A 19164-nucleotide genomic window follows, 5' to 3' on the forward strand; every position below is an offset into this window, starting at 1 on the left:
ACAACTATATTTACTTTTTTCAGAACCCTCTCTGGTTCTCCTTAACCCTGCCTTCTTCCAAGCTGTATCTCAAATACACACTCTGGCCCCATTCGCACCTAATGCCAAACTGAAGTTGAATTGGGCAGAGGCTGGAATTTGTGTACATCCAAATGCGTGAAACCGTGGTTTTGTATTAAAAGGGACCTGCAGTTTCCCTCACAAAACTCCAATTTTAACCTTTGGTTTTGCGTGAGTTTTGCTGCTACAACCTGAGGTTTGAAGGCAGCAGCATTACATATGATGCTGCCATAACCATGGTTTCGTGCTGTTTCTGGAACCAAAATCATAGAGAGGGCAGCCCAGACCTGCCCAGGAACATACCTGCTTCATGCCTCCTGCATTTCTCGATAGCTGCCTGTCCTAGTACTTGCCCTGCCCCTGTCTCTATGCTTCTCAAAGCATTACCCAGCAACAAGGATGTCACCTTGCCCCATCCCCAGTTTCTAAGCCTGTCAAAGGGACATTAGGGGATGCCCACTTTCCAATGGGTCTCTTGTTCCCCACTGTGGAAACTAGAAGAAAAAGGGGGAGGGATGTAAGCACGGGCACTATGTGTGTTGGTTAACAAAAACGTATCAATCAAACAGTATGTTCACAAGCACATGCAGTCACGGTGGCACCATAAACTGGGCAACTTGATTAGATTGCTTCAAATATAACATACGGCCAGGGCAGTGATACCTGGCGTCTGCTTTAAAAGGCAACCCCACCCAGGGATTATTGAATGTCTCTGTGTAATTCCACCCTCTGTATTTGTTGTACTATAAAGTTGGGGAAGGGGGCCCCAGCCCCTTTTGCTTGGGTGCAAGAATTATAGATGCACACAAAATGCAATTCAGACACCGAATTGCAGCACATTCCTTTAACATGGAGGGATTATACATCCCCTTTAACCAGAGGCGTATCTAGGGAAGATAGTGCCTAGGGCAAGCACTGAAATTGCGCCCCCTGTCCAAACTTCTGACACTCATCTTTCAGATAACTTTACCATAATATCAGCTGAAAAATACAAGTCAAGCTCATTAATCTATTAATATTTCAAAAACTATTGAGCAGTGGATGTAGCCAGACCAAAAAATACTGGAAAACTACAAATTTCAGTATGCTGGGGCTTATGAAATACCCAAATACTATGTGGAGGTGTACTTGGAAAACCAAACAGAAGTGCCTGTCTAATTGTCTGCTATGCATTGTAGCATCACTATTACATAAGTTTTAAAAATCAATGGAGAATTTGACTTTTCCCAGATACTCTGAACATTATTAAAGGTTATGCAGAGTAAACTGTGTGCCTTGCAATATATTCTAGTATTTCAGAAAGACAGTTAAAATGAGAGGAAAAAGAGCAAGAAACTCCCAGTGGGTCTTAATACTAAGGATTTCACACTGATTCAAAGACAAACTCACCATTAATAGCAATATTATTAAGACATCACATTTAACTCACTTATCACAAGAAGCAAAGTTAGAGCAAATGAATACAATCCTAGCTCATAAGCTCAGTATTCACAAGCCCTGATTCTCTGTACATAGTGCCAAACTGAATATACATACTGTGACTTATATTATATTATTTTTTAACTTGTAGCCCCTTTGGGGGGCTTCCTAAAGGCCGTGGGGTGGAGTCTGCAAAGGTTCCCCCTCCCCCTGCTGGCCTCTAGGCCCTCGCAGGGACCATTTGAGCATGTGCGGTGGCCATTTTAAAAATATATATATTTTAAAATATTTTAATATAATAAAATATATAATAATATAATATTTTTTAAAATGGCCACTGAAAATAAAATGACCACCATGCATGCTCTAATGACCTCTGCGAGGCCTGGCATGGCATTTGAGCACACGCAGTGGCCATTTTGTTTTCAGTGGCCATTTAAAAAAAAATTTTTTTTAAAAATGGCCCCCCTTCAAGTGGCGCCCGGGGCATGTGCCCTGCCTGCACCATGCTAGATACGCCCCAGCCTTTAACATGGAGGAAAGTAGGTCCATACCTGCTCCTCCACTGCTCGCTGTTAGTTCCTTAATCATGGCAATCTCCCCCAGTACCGCTACATGATGCCAGCACACATATGGCTGCTGTGTGAGTGCTACAGAGCTTACTGGGATGCAGACTTGGTGGACCAGGAAGAGGGCGGGGCTCCCCTATCCTGAAACTGGATGTTTCCAGGATACAGTTGGATGGACATCTGTAATGCAATTCACAGTTACAAAAATTAACCTTGGGTTTGTCCACCCACAGTTTGCCATTATGTGTGAATGCAGGCTCTGTGAAGCTTCAGCTCCAACTGACGTTCTCAAACTGAATTCTAACTGTCCTGTTTTTCCCTCCCTAACAAGGGGCTTCCTGGACTCAGCTACTGGGCTTTAACCCCTTCATATCCAGAAAACTATGTACACTCCAATCTCATTTCATCACAGGGACCGTCTGCTCCCAGCTGAATACACCCACCTGACTAGATCAGTTGGGAAGGCTCTGCGCTGCTTGCCAACACCTGCTGAGGCCCATTTGTTGAGCATGAGAGACAGGGCCTTCTCAGTTGTTGCCCCCAGGCTGTGGAACTTGCACTCAGATGAGACCTGCACGGCTCCCTCTCTTCTAGCCTTTAGGAGGAACGTGAAGATTGATCTTTTTATCCAGGCTTTTGGCCAATGAGCTGTCCTTTCTTCTTTTTAAACTTTTAGTTGTATTGTTCTGTTTCTATGTTTTTATTGAATTGTTTTTATCTTGTTAACCACCCTGGGGTATTAGGATGAAGGGTGGCATATAAATATAAATTTCATTTAACCTGCCAGGGCAATTCTCTAGCGACGTTGATGGCAATGACAGCTGTGGACTTTATACCACATATCCATAGAAATGTTAACAGGTAATTTAGGAAAGATGTGCATTATGAATTGGCAGATTTTACAATCATCCCTTGCCAACCACAGTTTTACCAACTGTTTTGAGTATATGTGAATAGGAAATTGTGACAGGCCTTGCCAACCACAACCCAAGTATCTGCTGTTGGAGAGGGTTTTTTTTAGTGATGTGGGGTTCAGAAATTTTGGGAGGTTCAGAGGTTCGATCTGCTCATTCTTCTTGGTGACCCTTGCTGACCTTGCAGTCCCTTGCCAATTTAAAATGCCTTGGGGGTGGGGATTCAAAAAGTTTCCAGAGGTTTGATCTGCTCATTCTTCTTCGTGACTCCTGGTGATATTACAGGATTTTTTGTGATTTTTAAATTTTTTTAAAAAATTTCTTCCTTTATTCTTAGATTGTTTTGCGGTCATGGTTCCCCTAACCCCCTGTTTCCCATAGACTTTACTGTCTCGCCAACCATGAATTTGGCAATGGCGAGGTTTTGCCAGAACGGAACCCTTGCAGTTGGAGAGGAATGACTGTAGTTGAATGCTATATTCATTACTAATTAAGGTCCCATCTATCTATATATTTATTTCTCCTAGGTGTGCCCGTCATTAATCCCATGCATGGCAGCTCTTGCAAGCGTTTGCAAGCAGCTGCCAGACTAGTGATGGGGATTAAAATAGGGATGAGGAGGTGGTGGCGGGCTGGCAGAACCGCCGGGAACAGGAGGCAGCAGTGGGCTGGCTGCTGGGAGCAGGCAGTGGCGGGCTGGGCCGACCTGGCCACCGGGAATTGGCGGGCAGGTGGGAGTAGGTGGCAGGCCACTTTCTGGCCAGCTTGCCAGCCAGAAAGCGCTTGGGGGGCGGGCAGAAGAAGCCGGCTTAGCCTACCAGCCAGAAACTGTGGGTAGGCAGGGGAAGAAGTGGGCCGGGGGAGAAGAAGTGGGCTGGGTGTGTGTGGGGAGAAGCGGTTGTGGGGGGAAGAAGCGGGCCGGCAGAGGCACAGATGCTCTGCACCCAGCCCAGCTAGTTCCTATTAAATTATTACTTCTTTCCATTGTGGAACAAGTTCCATTGTGGAACACGGTGAAAGGGTAGATCCAACTGAATCAATGCAAGTGGCATGCAGCTTCATAAGACCTAATTACTATATTTTTTTTCTTATAAGTATTAGTGGTCCATAAAGTTGTGTGGATTTCCTATAAACTCTGAATTGATAATGTGATAAAGAAAGACAGTAAAAAAAAGAAAGAATGAAGTTTGATGCAAAAATAGCATTATTCCTTTTATCTGTTTACAGATTGGAAATTCATTTCCATCAAATATGTTTGCATTATACAAAACAGGAAAGCTCAAAGTACAAATGGACTCCCTTAAAACTGGTAGTATCATTGTGAGGCTTAAAATCATAATAGAAGACCCCCAGTTTCCAAAAGACTTGTCTGCATTTGAAACAATGATTTCATCACTACACAACAGTTCTGTATTGCTTCTTGACCCACAGAGCACTATAGTGGAAGGTAGGCTATCTGGTTTAATGTCGAATTGTGTTTATTACACAGGTGCATCACAGATGAAAGTAGGGTACATTAAGTATGCCTCTTGTGATCGTAAACGTTTCTGCCAGCATACCTGCCAGTTATGGGGTCGGCAGAAACTGCTAATGAGTAAGACAGGGCAGTGGAGGGTTCCTATAAGCCTGCTTTTTGTACATGTTCAGATGCTGGGATATTGTTGTTGTTGTTATTATTATTATTATTATTATTATTATTATTATTATTAATTCAATTTCTATACCGCCCTTCCAAAAATGGCTCAGGGCGGTTTACACAGAGAAATAATAAATAAATAAATAAGTTGGCTCCCTGTCCCCAAAGGGCTCACATTCTAAAAAGAAACACAAGATAGACACCAGCAACAGTCATTGGAGGTACTGTGCTGGGGGTGGATAGGGCCAGTTACTCTCCCCCTGCTAAATAAAGAGAAACGCCACGGTAAAAGGTGCCTCTTTTCCCAGTTAGCAGGGCAAAAGACTTTAATCCAGGGCTTATCAACTTCGGCCCTCCTGCAGATGTTGGCCTACAACTCTCATAATCCCAGGCTATTGCCACTGTGTCTGAGGATTATGGGAGTTGTAGTCCAAAAACAGTTGGGGGAGGTGTCTAAGCTGAGCAAGCCTGCTCTAATCAGTTTAGTTTGGGTGAAGAGTAGTCTTCCTCAAAGCCACTGTACATAGAATCCCTTATTTGAAAAGACAGGAGAAAAACTGGAAAGTAACTACTCAAATGCCTTTCCTAATTTATATGCAGTAGCAGCCCCAGGAGGGAAAATGCACAGAAGGTCAAAGTGAATTTCTGGGTGGGCGAGTTGTGTCCCACACTTCAGATTTCTGAAGCAGAATTGGGGGGCAGGTGGAAGGCAACTACTTTTTTGCGGCGTGTCAGGGTCCTTCCCTGATGCCTCTCTCAATTCCAGGGAGGTGATTTGTTTTTTTGTTGTTTTGTTTTTTAAATATTGTTCTATGACAATTTAGTCTTCTGGGAATTTATTCAGTTTTTCAGGATATACAGTAAATGAAACAAAATGAGGTATAAAACGAAAGCAATTATAAGTTTATTATTTACTGATTAGAATAAAGATCTCTGCAAAGCAGGGCACACAGGTTTCTCTACCAAGTTACTAGGAACACCTGCTGTTCAACTTTCTGAGTGTTTCATCTCATCTGCATAAAATGTAACATATAGGGGGGATGAGATAACTGGAACAGAGGTAATTAAAACTGGGTTTGTGAACTTAGTGAATTCTTCCAGATCTTCTTGTCTGTTACTAGGAGCTGCCCAGAACACTGCTGGTTCTCCAGCCTCCACACATTCACCCTTCAAGCTTCACACAAAACCCCCGAGCAATCTTTCCTGTTCAGAACACACCAACCAATCTCTCAACTCTCAGCCCCAAACACCCCCTACTCCCACACAACTAACTCCAACTCTCTCCCTTCTCTCTCTGTCTCAACTGCCTTTAAAAAAATTTCCCAGTGCGCTTTTGGATCCCTGAACATACCAAAGAGCACAATATTCAGATTGGTTCTCTAACTTTAAGAACCAGAGATTACTATATTATTTCTAATTAGAGTGGCAGTTAACCCAGCTGTGCAATCCTATGCATCACTACTCAGAAGCATAAATTGAGCTTAGTCCCTCTGTTTATGGCCTAAGTTTGTTTGAATTTTGGATTTCAGATTGGGATGAATGTGCATCTAGAGCAGAGAATGACTGCTGTAAGTATGCACAATGTATCAATACCATAGGCTCTTATATGTGCAGATGCAAGACAGACACAGATGCCAATCCATCCCGACCAGGGAGAAACTGTGAGGGTAAGAATCAGATTTATATCTCATTAGATGTATGTATGTATCAGGGGCATAGCAAGGTTGGAGTGGGCCCAGAGACAAGATTTTAAAATGGGCACCCCACCCCACTGAAGCTCAGCTCAAAAGTTTTGTAAATTGTGGACGATGAAAGTCATTTAATGGTACTAAAGAAAGACATGCTGTTCTGGTAGCTCCAGGTCTTAACACTCACATCAATTTCGGAGGATGAATACAACTGAAGGAAGCCCGGGTGGGTGCGCGGCTGGGGGAGTCAGTCATGTGACTTGCCTCTGGGGGGCCCCCCCAAGCAGTGGGCCCCCAGACAACTGTCTCCCCTTGCCCTATTATAGTTACGCCCCTGGTATGTATGTATGTATGTATGTATGTATGTATGTATGTATGAATGTAATTATTATTATTGGAGGGGGGAGGGAGTCTGACCACAAACTGAAAAGAATTCTTCTTTGTATCATATTTATTATTAATTGAATTAATTTGTGGTTGTCCAGGACTTGTGGGTCTAGTGGAATTCTAAGAAATTAGCAATCTGATATATTTTAAAGTTTCTGTTCATATCGCATGCAAAAATGCTGTCTTCCAGGTGAAATAGTGGATCCTGTTACAGGAATGGTACCTACATTTGAATCCATTACGGAAGGACTCCCTGTGACAAGTGCCCCCTCTCTGTCAGTGGAAAAAATGATAGTGACTTCATTCACATCTAAGTCCAGTGAGACATCAGATATACTTCCTGTGCTGCTCTCAAGTGGTACCCAAGAATCAAGCACTCCTCCAACCGACGAAACACTCCCAACTTCTTTTCAGAGACTGAGCACTTCGGGGTCTTTCAGGAATAACACCACCACTTCAGAAATACCCCTTCTTGTGACAGAACAATGGGACAGCATAACTACACCAAATGGAAACTTAACTGAAGAAGGATCAACAGTGCAAGAACAGCACAATTCTTCATTGTCTACATTGCCTACAGTTTTAAATACCACCGTTTATGCTTCTGTGAGAAATGGGTCCTTAGGAGACACTAGTACGCATAGCCTCCTCCCCGATGGGAGTTCTCAGAGAGATCAAATTTTAGACTCACCTGTTACAGAGCACCCCAACTTTCATGCTCTAAATCATTCTCTCGATAATGAGATGGGAACAGACAACAGCTCTTGGTCAGAGAAAAAATCGCCAACATGGTTGCCAGCTTCTTCTGAAGAACAATCACTGTTTTCTACCACAGTTGCCTCCCTTGTCACAGACTGTGGTGGTGAGTATGCCTTTACCCTGGAATATTCCTTAAAAGTCATTGGTCATTGTAAAGATAAAGATCATTATGGTAATCAAAAAATACAAATAGAAGGGGATAGTTGCAAGCCAGGCAGTACAAATCCCATTGGAATTAACATGACCCAAGTGGGCAGTTAATTTAATCAGGACTTCATAATCAATGTTTATTTTGATTTAGAAACATTTTATAAGAGTCCCTACTCCTGCTTGTAAAGTAGGTACCCTGTGTGAAGATGGACATGTTTGGTACCACATGAAAGGGAAAAGGACTGAAGGGGTCCTATAGATGGGGAGGAACCCCCAAGCATACAGAAAAACTATGCTTTCCCCCAAAGTCTTGCCTTTCAGACCACCGGCTGTCATGATGCACAATCTCCTGTTGACAGTCAGGGGCTGCAGCACAACTGTAGGCAGCCAATCTGCCTTTAAAAAGCACCATATTCAGAGAACCATTCGGGATATTGTGCTCTTTGGTATGTTCCGCGGTCCAAAAATGCACCACAAGTAAGTCTGTTTTTAACTCTGGGAAGATCCTCGGCCCTTCTCCTAGGTCTTTCTTCCCAGTGAATGTATTTAAAGTCTGTAGCTGCTGCAGAATGTCCAGACAACAGCACAGTGCTCCTTTCCACTGGAAAGAATAGATTCAAGTCATTCCACAGCAGCCCCATTGCTACACCATCAGGGCTGCCTTTGAAGTTGCACAGCAGCCGTGGGTTCTTGCCATCAACAGTAGACTATGAATTATGTCAGCTACCAGAAACTGGTGTGGTGTGATGACTGCACAAGCCCCCTGAATGCATACTGTCATGAGGACGAGAGTTGGTCTTGTGCTAGCAAGCATGACTTGTCCCCTTAGCTAAGCAGGGTCCACCCTGGTTCAAATTGAATGGGAAACGGTATGTGAGCACTGTAAGTTATTGCCCTTAGGGGATGGGGCTGCCCTGAGAAGAGCAAATGGTCCCCAATTCCCTTTCTAGCATCTTCAAGATAGGGCTGGGACTTGGAGAAGCTGCCCACTGCTAGTCTGTGTAACCAATATTGAGCTAGATGGATCAATGGTCTGATTCAGAATAAGACAGTTTCCTATGTTCCAGGCACGGAGCCTGACCACCAGTGGTCTGTGCACGGCGGCGGCCCGCTCACCCCACCCCCCGCATCTGACGTCAGATGCGGGGGGCGTGGTCTGGCTCCCAAACGGAGCTGCGTGGCTCTGTTAGCGAGTTGGAGTCTCACCGGCGCTGCATTTGCAGCACCGGCCATTTAACTCCCGAAGGGGCCGCGTGGCCCCTTCGAGAGCTAGACTGGGGCTGGGGCTGCATTCGCAGGGAAGAGCCACTCCTGGCAGCACCGCATATGCAGCGCTGGCCATTTAATTCCCGAAGGGGCTGTGCAGCCCCTTTGGGAGCTAGACTTGGGCTGGCAGGCAGCACAGCCGTTAGCAGCTCTTCCCTGCCTTAAAGGCAGGGAAGAGCTGCTCCTGGCAGCGCCGCGAACGCAGCGGCCATTTAACTCCCGAACATGGGCTGCACGGCCCCTTGCTTGGGAGCTAAACAAGCACCCCCTCATCTGCTGTCAGACACGGCGGGATGTCAGGGCCATGAGGCATGGCCCCTGATTGGGTGCAGCCCAGGTTCTTTGAACCCGTTTGCCCAATGGTGGCTCCGCCCCTGCTATGTTCCTATGAGCATTGGCAGCAGAGATCACCATATAGTCATGCTGTTGGCTTCCATCTTTGCCTTCATCAGGTGACTGAGCTGGGAATTTTGGACAGAGATAAGCACACATTTTTATAATTCAGCTGCTGTACCTATAATTCCATACTAAGAGCAACAGTATTCACCAGAGTTGGTTCAGATGACACTGAACCAGCAAAATTCTTGCAAATAACTGGTCACATAAATGGTTAATTCACATGAGTAGTGTAATGTTGAAGGAAGAAATTTTCATTAGATTGCAACTCCTCTTCTGTAGTTAGACATGTGGCAATATTCTCTGTTTCCCCCCTCATGCAAGTCCTTTAATGTTATAATGCTCCCACAAATTAGATACCACTTAATTACGCAGTTATTTGCAAGAGTTTAGCCATATTGACATAATTTCAACCAACTTTCAATCAGAGAAGCAATGATGTTCTTCTAGCGCTTGAATACTGTGCCAGTGTTACCCTGTAAATATAAAATATTTGCAAAAATAGTGCTGGCACATGATATTTTGTTGTCTGAAGCAGAACATGTGGCAACCCCCCCCTTACATTAACAAATGTAATGAATATGATAGATTGTGAGCCCTTTGGGGACAGGGATCCAACTTACTTACTTATTTATTTATTATTTCTCTATGTAAACCACTTTGAGCACTTTTGTTAAAAAGCAGTATATAAATATTTGTTGTTGTAATTCTAAGTACAAACTCTTTGTTTTTCCTCTCTCTCAATGTTTCCCATCATTTTTCTTCTTTGTGTCCCTTCCAGCTGAAAAAATGTTTTTTTCTAATGTAACTAGTACCAGCTTTCATGTAGTCTGGACCACAGATCTTACACTGAATCATACTTTCCAGTTTCTGCTGCTTGAGGGAAAGCATCTTATACAGGAGGTTAAGACCCAGAGCAACAATCTGACTATTTCCCGACTAGAACCTGGCATCTTGTACACTGTTGAAATTAGGATAGAGGTGTGTGGAAATAAAAGTAAACCAATACAGCGGAAAGTAAAGACAGGTAATATTTTTATAAGCTCATGTTATGAATCTAGGGTCCTAGAAATCCCTGAGAGAAAGGACATCTGTCTGTATTTATAAAAGGCCATTAGGTATGAGTAAATATTTAGTGACCTTAGCATCATCCTAGTATTTAGGAAGTGAGAGCCTTCCTAAGCTTTCTATCAACCAAGGCAATTATTCTATCTGTCTATCTATCTGTCTATCTATCTAATTTGTACACCGCCCCAAACTTTCATCTCTGGGCAGTTAATAATAACATAAAACAAGTTAAAACATACACAAACACTTTAAACAATTTAGACAATTTAAAAATAAAAAACCCTAACCCTAAACATTTTAAAAGCTAAAAATGAGGTGGGTTTTTAAATGCTTTTTAAAAATTAGAACTTTCACTGAAACTTGTCATGCCTTATGGGTCTCTTCCTCCTCATTCATAAGAGCAGAACATTCTGATAGCAAACAATAATCTAAATGTAACGCCATTCTGTTTCATTCAGTACCTTACAGTTGTTGTTGTCTTCAATCTTGCAGCTGCCCAGAAATTTAATGGGACAGTCAGGATAAAAAATCTGAACTATAGTTCAAACTTCTGCAACTCAAGTAGTGAAGAATACCAGAATTTTACACAGTTGTTTCTAACTGAGGTAATTAAATATTTTAAAATTGGGAAAACTCAGTATTGTATACAATTGACGTGATTATATATTGAATAGACGTTATTATGTGTGTGGTGATTTTCAATCTAGGACATAGATAGGGAATTACAGTCCTATGGCAAGAACTTGAGGGCAAGTTCACACATGCATATTTATCACTTGAAAATTGTCATATCTTCCAAGTGTGAAAGGGCCATCAGCAATAAAACAGAGATAATTCTTTCTTGTCATCTTCCGTCTCTGCAAACACAATATTTTCCCATACATTCAGCTGAGAGTTATCAAGTGATGAGATATCAAGTCATGGATATGCCTCTGTGAAGTAGTCTTCATGATTTCTGGTTTAGTGTTCTGCTTCAACCTTTCTGTGATTTATTTTCCATATTAATAAAGAATTAAACTATCCCAGCCGAATCAGTTTGAAGGTGGTTGTGAAATAATTATGGGCTATTGGCTCTTTTACCTTATGCAGCAGGAGGACCATCGCTATGTTTTCAGTGTTCTATATCTTAATGTGAAGCAAACCCTAGTATTTGATGTCTTTTCTTATTGTGAAACATCTGGCCTACAAAATATACAATTGAAATCACTCTCAGTACTCGTATTTATACAGTGCATATATTCTTTTTTGATATCAGGTCCGTACATCTCTGCCACTTAACATTCTTCAGGAAATGGATGCAGATGTGATTAAAATGTTGATAACAAGTGTTACTAATGGAAGCATAGTGGTCAACTTCACTCTCCTGATTGCCACAGATATGGATGCAAGGAATGTTTCTGGGGCTTTTCTTGATGCCCTTCAGCACAGCAGCCATTTCATGGTTGATAACAGCAGTCTTTCAGTTCATGGTAAGTTGTAGTTTATAGTGCCGTAGTTTCTCAGACCTTGAAAAATAGCAGAGCTAGACTTCAGACTGGGATTCATTCTAAAAGAAGGCCAGCTGCAAAGGTGATGAGTGAAAAGCTATTATGGGACCTTTAGTGTTGTTGTTAACCTCTCTCTCCTATTTATCTCACAAAATAAAGCAAATGACTTGGCATCCCAAAGCTGGAACAACTGATGTTTGACCACAAATGTAGCATCATCCCATGCATTATAAAGGCTCTGTTGCCTCTAGCAAGACTGATCTTGAGTGACACTCAACATGCATATAGAGGGTAGTCCTGCTGCTCCATTCCCTATCTTCTGCCTTTTGAAAAGGCAAGGGATGGGATGAGTTCAGTGAGAGGAAAGCGGGTCTGGAGGTGGCATCTAATACCACCCTTAGTGTGTAGGCAGCCTGTGAGACAATCAGTGGGAGGCAGAAACAGGGTGCCCTGGCCACTTCTATGAGTCTGCCGCCTGGGACAACCACCTCACCACACCTCACTGGTGGGCCAGCCCTGTCTATATACATGTTGTAGAGTACTATTCTGAAGATGCTTCTCCACTGGAGGAAGAGAATGACTAGACTGAGAAGAGCAGAGCAGGGGACACATCTCTGGGGTAGAGAACACAATAAGTCCTCAGTAGGGTCCTCTCTGTGACTGCAAAAAAAAAAAAAAAAGGCCTAAGGCCAATCCTGCTAGGGATAACAGAGTCTTTACCTGGTTATGTTGCTGCTGCTGCCACCACCAGGTAAGAAGAGGTGGGGTGGGGAGAGATCAGTGTGCAGCACACTCCATGCTGTGTAGGGTTGAGTGGGGAGATGGGGTGTGCATGTGAAGGGAAATTGGTGTGCAGCACATTCTGAATGCCACAGAGGTGGGAGCGGTGGCTCTCCATGCCACTTCAGGTTCTGGAGAAACTTGGGCTAGGCCTATACACACGATTCTTTGAGTAATTGCTATTACACTGTTTTAAAAATGTTCTATCTATCTATCTATCTATCTGGTTTATATACCGCCCTTCCAAAAAAGGCTCAGTTTTAATCTTTACGCTGCATTGTATTATGTAAACCACTTAGAGATGCATGTTGGGGCAGTATATAAATGCATGAAGCAAGCAAGCAAGGGGCAGCATTTCTTGGCAACAGCTCTAGACAACCTGCATGCAACATGCTCACTTGGCACCATCTTACAGTTGCCTTACTCCGTCCTTTTGCTTCTTCAAGAAGCAAGGGCAGGTAAAGTTATGGCCCAGAAGTAAGAATCAGTGCCATAATTGCTAATGTCGCTAAATAATGATTATTGTGAGACTAATGTACTGTTGTTCTCTTTTTTAAATTGGGGGAAAAAACAGATTATGATGAGTGTGAGAGAGAAGAAACAGATTGTTCTCCTGATGCATCTTGCAATAACACTTATGGATCCTATGAATGCCACTGCAAAGAAGGGTTTGCCAATGTAAATGCTGAGAGACCCGGGAGAAACTGTGAAGGCAATTTACATTTATTTTCATCTAATTCCAACTGTGATCCCCTTATATTCATGAAATCATAAGGTCTTATTCACCATGGGTAGGATTACAATGCAGCTCATGGAGATCTTGTTGTAGCAAGTGTTAAACATTTTGTTCAATATAAAGTAAATTACTTCTGGATTGGTTAGATTATACATTCTTGAGAGCTGAGCACCGGGAGCCTTGTATACAAGGAGCACTTGTATTACTTTGCTCTCTAGGATCCTAGTTTTTGTTCTGTATCTCACTGACTTTCTGTTTCCCCTTTTCAATTTGCTCCACATCAGGATTCCCATTACTCCACCTGATTCCAGGTTTCCAGATTCTCTGTCGTGGCCCCCACTCTTTAATGACTCTGTGTCGGACACAGAGGAGGCAGGGCCAGCACCAGCCCTTGATCTTGACAGCAACCCAGAACCTGAGAGAGCTCGAGCTAGAGGTAGCTCCATCAGAGCTTGAGTGCTCTGAGGCATCACCATCAGAACACAAGCCCACTATAGAACTGACCTCTTCCACACCACTAAGCCCACACCAGCACTGGCAACAGGCTAAGCAGGATCAGATAGAGTGGAGAAAGAGTGTCCGACTCTAGAAGGCTTCCCCTTTAAGGCTTCCCCTCTCTGGGAAGGGAGGCAGAGCCCAGGAGGGGCTAGTCTGAGCTCACAGATGCTTTAAGGGCCCAGTCTACCTCTGATCAGATCCTGGGATAGATTCCTGCAAAAATATACAGTATAGTTGCACAGTGATTAGTTTCATGTAGATATTTTAAAATATCTACATGCAACTATATTTTTTTCAGATACAGGCAACTAGATTTTTGCAGCTCCCCAAAGTTGATGAGGAGGGCAAGTCAAGGAGGTGCTCCTGCATGAGTTGCATGCAGAGATAATAAAGTATAGAGTTGCATATGACGATAAGAAAATACATACTTATTGCATGTCTATATTTTCTTATCTCAGTGACTCGTGAAGCAGCTCCTCCATCTTCAGCCAATAGGCCTTCACCCATTCCCTTACACTAATGATTCTTGTTTCAGATGCAGAAAGACTTTTTGAAATAGTGCAGGGGCTTTTGGGAGAAAGTTATGGTCTGGTGCAGGGGGAGGACTTGAAGTTGCTACTGAAGGCCTCCCCCCCTTTGAGGTTTGTGAGGAACGAGGAAGAAGATTGCCACTGTTGCTGTCATCTGCCCAACTACCCAGAAGGGGTGTAGCTAGGGGAGAGGGGGCCTGTGTTTGTCCCTCTCCTGGTCGGCATCTCAGGGTGAGGGAGGTAATGAAGAAAATAGGGAGCGGTGGAGCTGGGGAGCCCCCAGGTTCTTTTGAATCCATTCACTCAATTATAGCTACACCCCACTACCCAGTAAGCTATGGCCTCACATTGCAGGGCTCAGAGCCTTGCCTTGGCTCAGGTTCTAGAGCACCCTGGCACCAGCCCTGAAAATTGTCCTCCCTTGAATTGGCTTTATTTGTGCTCAGTGACAGCAGCATGCAGCCAAATCTGATTGGCTGTCTATCATCACATTATCATCCCACTTTCTACACAATTCTTAGTAGACTGGGATTACTACTACTACTACTACTACTACTACTCATGATCCAGGAAGTAACACACTCATTCTCAATTGACTTTGTTTGCTATAACTGATGTTACCACATAGCTAAATCTGGTTGTCTAAATGGCATGATGACATCACCCCATTTATATGATCCATGATTGGCTGAGATTGCTAATGTGATTAATAAAGGAAGAATTTTTTTTAAAGGTAAGTTGATGATGCTATGCACATATTAAGTTCCAAACAGTTCTTTCCATCAAGACCTCTTTATTGTGCAAAGATAAAATATCCACCAGATGTTACAGGTTAAAAGCAAAACAGGTTCAGTTCAGTTTATAAATTGCCTCCTTTATTTTATGGTTCTGCAGATTTCTTTCCACCGTCAATACAGAGATTTTAGTTCCAGCCACTCATTCAGCAGGTCTCCTCCTTCTATATAGGTGAAACTGGAAGACATTTAAGAGATTGATAAAATGAGCATTTGTCTGATAGCAGATATAATGGGAGTTGTGCCAAACCAGATGCGTAAAAGAAAGAAGGCAATGTATCTAGAGAAGTTAAAACCAGATATTAATGATAAGGATAAGATGTTTGTGGTTATGAAATTCATTAGTCTTTGAATGATGGAAGCTGCATTAATTATTCTTCTCCTGAAGCTGTGATGTTTCTCTCCTTCTTCCCTTCCCCTCAACGCCTACTATTCTCTTGCGGGAAGGTATTTAAAAAACTGCTGAGACATTAGATCTGTATTAGCAACTAAAGATGGTGTATTTACACTGAACCTGTTTTGCTTTTAATCTGTAACATCTGGTGGATATTTTATCTTTGTGCAATAAAGAGGTCTTGGTGGAAATAACTGTTTAGAAATAAAAAATGTGCTAAGGTAGCAGCAGATAGGAAAACAAGAGCAGCAAACAAGGGAAAAAGAGGTGAATGTTTAAACAATGTAGGGCACTTTTAAAGAGGAAATATTGCAGTCCTCCTGGAAGTATTATTTTGACATGAACATTGAAAAAGGAGAATATTTGGTGCATTCCTACTTAAAACACACTCTTCAAAATATTTGATAATGTGTTCTAGCTGACTCTTTAAGAAAATGAATTTTAAATGCAATTTAAAATATAGTACCTTTATGTATTTCACTCTCTAGTACTGCTTCCTAACCACCATTATGGAGGTATACAGACGAAAGGCAGGAGCAGCACGGTCTTACCTTTGACATATCCGTATACACCAACCCATTTACCATCACCTTCAAGAGAAGATTCTTCTGTCTCCACAGCCATAATTTCGGTGAATACAACCACCAACATTTTAATTACCAAGCTATCTACAAAACCAAAAATGAATTTCCATAATTCACTGCAAAAATCTTTTTTATCATTCACTAAGCCTGCTGGAGAGATTTCCATTAAGAATGCAGTTCAAGTGCTCTGTGAGATTGGAAGAATTGTCATCAGCATTCGGAAAGTCTTTCTCAAGCAGGAATCTATGCTGGAATCCTCCATCTTCCTTGGAAAGCCTCACTGCAACGTTAGCAGCAGCAATTCCAGTCATGTCGTACTTAGGACTGGGTGGAATGAATGTGGAACGTTGGTACAAAGTGTAAGTCACATTGATTTGTGAAGGGATTTAATGGAAGATATTAAATGGGTGCCTTGATATAACAAGGACCAAGGATTATTGGAACAATAATTGCACAATTTATTCGAATTCCCACAAGGTGTAATTGGTGGAGAACTGGTGGTAAGAACAGATACCTTAAGATAAAAGAAAAATGGAAAATTACCCATGATCTCTAAGGAAAACTGTTCAAATGTAGGTCTAGTGGATGGCCTCAGAAGTGTGTCATGGTGGGGCAGAGGCAACTGAAGCCCTGCTAAGATTGGCTTGGAGCTGAGTGCCCCATAGGGATGATTAGGCAAAAAAGACTGCTCTTATAGTCAAAGTGGCATGATGAGGGAGAGGGGAAGCCTGTTCTCTAGGGACCAACAGACAACTGCAGAGCTTTGTTTGCTGTGATTTTAGGAACAAAACTAGGAAGGAACTATATTGAGTAGCCAATGTATTGGCGGGGAGAGGAGAGAGAGAGAGCGTGCAAGCAGGTTAAGACTTGAACAGTGAGTGAGCTCCTACTTTTTCTACCAATCTATAATATTAATAAACTGTGTTAAGTTGTAAAGGTAGGGCCTCTTTTGAATTTAATGTATTATACCCATTTACAGCCAGTCCTCACCTTTTGAAACAGAGCAAGCTTATCTTCTTACTTCCCAATCTTATGCATATTTATTTAGAAGTAATTTCCACTGAGTTCAGTGGAACTTGCTTCTAAATAAGAGTTCACAGGCTATTGGCTAATTAAGTAAATGGCCTCAGCAAGTGCTGGGTAAATTGTGCTTTCTGCAGATCAGAGTGATTTCACCTTAGAGATTATCAGGTTTAGGGATCTCAAGAACTCATCTACAGAATGTACTCTATCTGGGCTTTCAGTGGGGTGCATAGTCAAGGTAACAAGAACTAGGTAGGCCTCAATCCCCAGGAACAGTGGTGTAGAAGTAAATCCATGAGGAGGTTAGCGAGTTGGGTAAAGCTAACTACAAGTTGAACCACAAACTCTGAGCTAAACAGTATCCGAACACTGAATAGCATGGAACACAAATTCTGAACAAAAGTACTAACTTGGGAGGGGTTTTATACCCCACAGATTGAGGCACCTTCCACCTTCTAAAGTGGGAATTCTTATCTGGGTATCGATGATGGGCAGCCACAAAGTTCTGCAACTGAGTTTATTGTTTTGAAATATTCAGATAGGCTGAATCGCCTAAGGGTAGGAAACACTACAGATGTGAGGCTCATCCTTCAAGACTTATTTAATCATGAGGCTCCAGTCCTCAAGGCTGATTTAATCAGTACTAGGAAACATGCTTTGACAAGAAATTGCTCTGCTGGAGAATTCCTTTATTAGTGATTATCTTTAATTTCCTAGGGAATGCTTCACAGTATATGCATACCAGACTTCTTTGGCATTATTCTAGGGTCTTCCCAAGTCATCTGGGTAACTCAACTTGTTCAGCCCTTTGGTTGTTGAAATTAAGTATGGGAGAGGGGCACTGATGCCAAACCTTCTCTTGCTCCCATTGCGAAATGTCTTTTTCTGTTTGTTTCTGGTAATGACCAGAGATGCCAGTTTGGATCTGAAAAAGTCCTGCCTGGGAGACCCAGAAGCAGATAGTTGGGGCTTGAAAAGGGGTTGCTCCTAATACATGACACTTCTGTAGTCATCTAGAAATGGAATTAAAAAGGAGATTTTGCACAGTACTTAGTATACTATGTGTACGATATTAACTAACAATGTTCTTTCCCATGGCAAAGATTATTTTACAATGTTTACTCAGAAGTAAACCCCATTTAGCAAAAGTCCCAGATGATGCAAATTAACCATTTCATTTGTATAGATTTTGCTTGTTTTATTGCTCCATGTTCAGCATAGCTGTGGGATTAGTGGTGAATTGCCACATCAGCTTCTGTTCCCTGTGGAGACGGAGTGGGGTTTGAATGCCCTGTTTCCTTTCATTATTTTTTTCTTATGGTGAAATAGAACTAATTTGCTATACGAGAAAGCAAAAAAGTGGAGCAAGACCAATAGTTTAACCTCATCTCCCTGCAGACAACAGAAGTTGACTAATGAAAGGGCAATTCATTATGAATCCATCATTAATGCTGAACAAGAAGCAATAAAAATGGATTGAACTTGCAAAGAGGAAGCTTTTGATTAAAGGCACAATAGCCCTTAAAAGCCTCAGTAGTTCTTTGGCTGCGCACACTAGAAGGGTGGTGCTGCCTTTGCATTTGCCTTTGCAGCAAAAAATGTGTTATAAGATCGGAATTAACATAGGAAAGCAGCAAAGGAAACCCTGGAATGCGACTGTTTGCCAGCTATATCTTGTAGATTCACTGTAAAAAGGGGATGAACAAAGGAGAGCAATTCCAGAGAAAATTTAGCATGGCAACAGCTTAAGCATTAAGGACACTCAATGCATTAAGACTGGGCCTCTTTCCTAATAACTGTTGATCTTCTGGCCATTTGTCTACTCATTTTTGATCCCAGTTTTTCTTGGCCACTAGTGCTTCTTACAGATCCTATGTGTACAGTGTACAACAATATTCTCTATGGGTTCATTTTAGAACCCTCCCCATTTCTAGAATGATGTGAAAGGGGAAAGATTTTCCCCATGTTTACTTTTCATCCCCAATCCACTCATGATTTTATACACTTCAGTCATATTTGCACTCAA

General features: G+C 42.3%; 1 protein-coding gene across 2 annotated transcripts in view; it reads left to right on the top strand.

Annotated features, from left to right (window-relative positions):
* Positions 1 to 19164, top strand: part of UMODL1 (uromodulin like 1) — a 43085-nt gene that overhangs the window by 9053 nt on the left and 14868 nt on the right. For both annotated transcript variants that reach the window (XM_053309256.1, XM_053309257.1), the window contains exons 7-15: positions 4190 to 4409; positions 6128 to 6265; positions 6864 to 7535; positions 10026 to 10271; positions 10805 to 10917; positions 11568 to 11781; positions 13154 to 13291; positions 16020 to 16162; positions 16262 to 16474. In XM_053309256.1, coding sequence (XP_053165231.1) covers positions 4190 to 4409; positions 6128 to 6265; positions 6864 to 7535; positions 10026 to 10271; positions 10805 to 10917; positions 11568 to 11781; positions 13154 to 13291; positions 16020 to 16162; positions 16262 to 16474 — 2097 coding nt within the window. The remainder of the gene's footprint in view (positions 1 to 4189; positions 4410 to 6127; positions 6266 to 6863; positions 7536 to 10025; positions 10272 to 10804; positions 10918 to 11567; positions 11782 to 13153; positions 13292 to 16019; positions 16163 to 16261; positions 16475 to 19164) is intronic.

The sequence above is a fragment of the Hemicordylus capensis genome, chromosome 3, assembly GCF_027244095.1.
Source record: "Hemicordylus capensis ecotype Gifberg chromosome 3, rHemCap1.1.pri, whole genome shotgun sequence".
NCBI lineage: Eukaryota > Metazoa > Chordata > Lepidosauria > Squamata > Cordylidae > Hemicordylus > Hemicordylus capensis.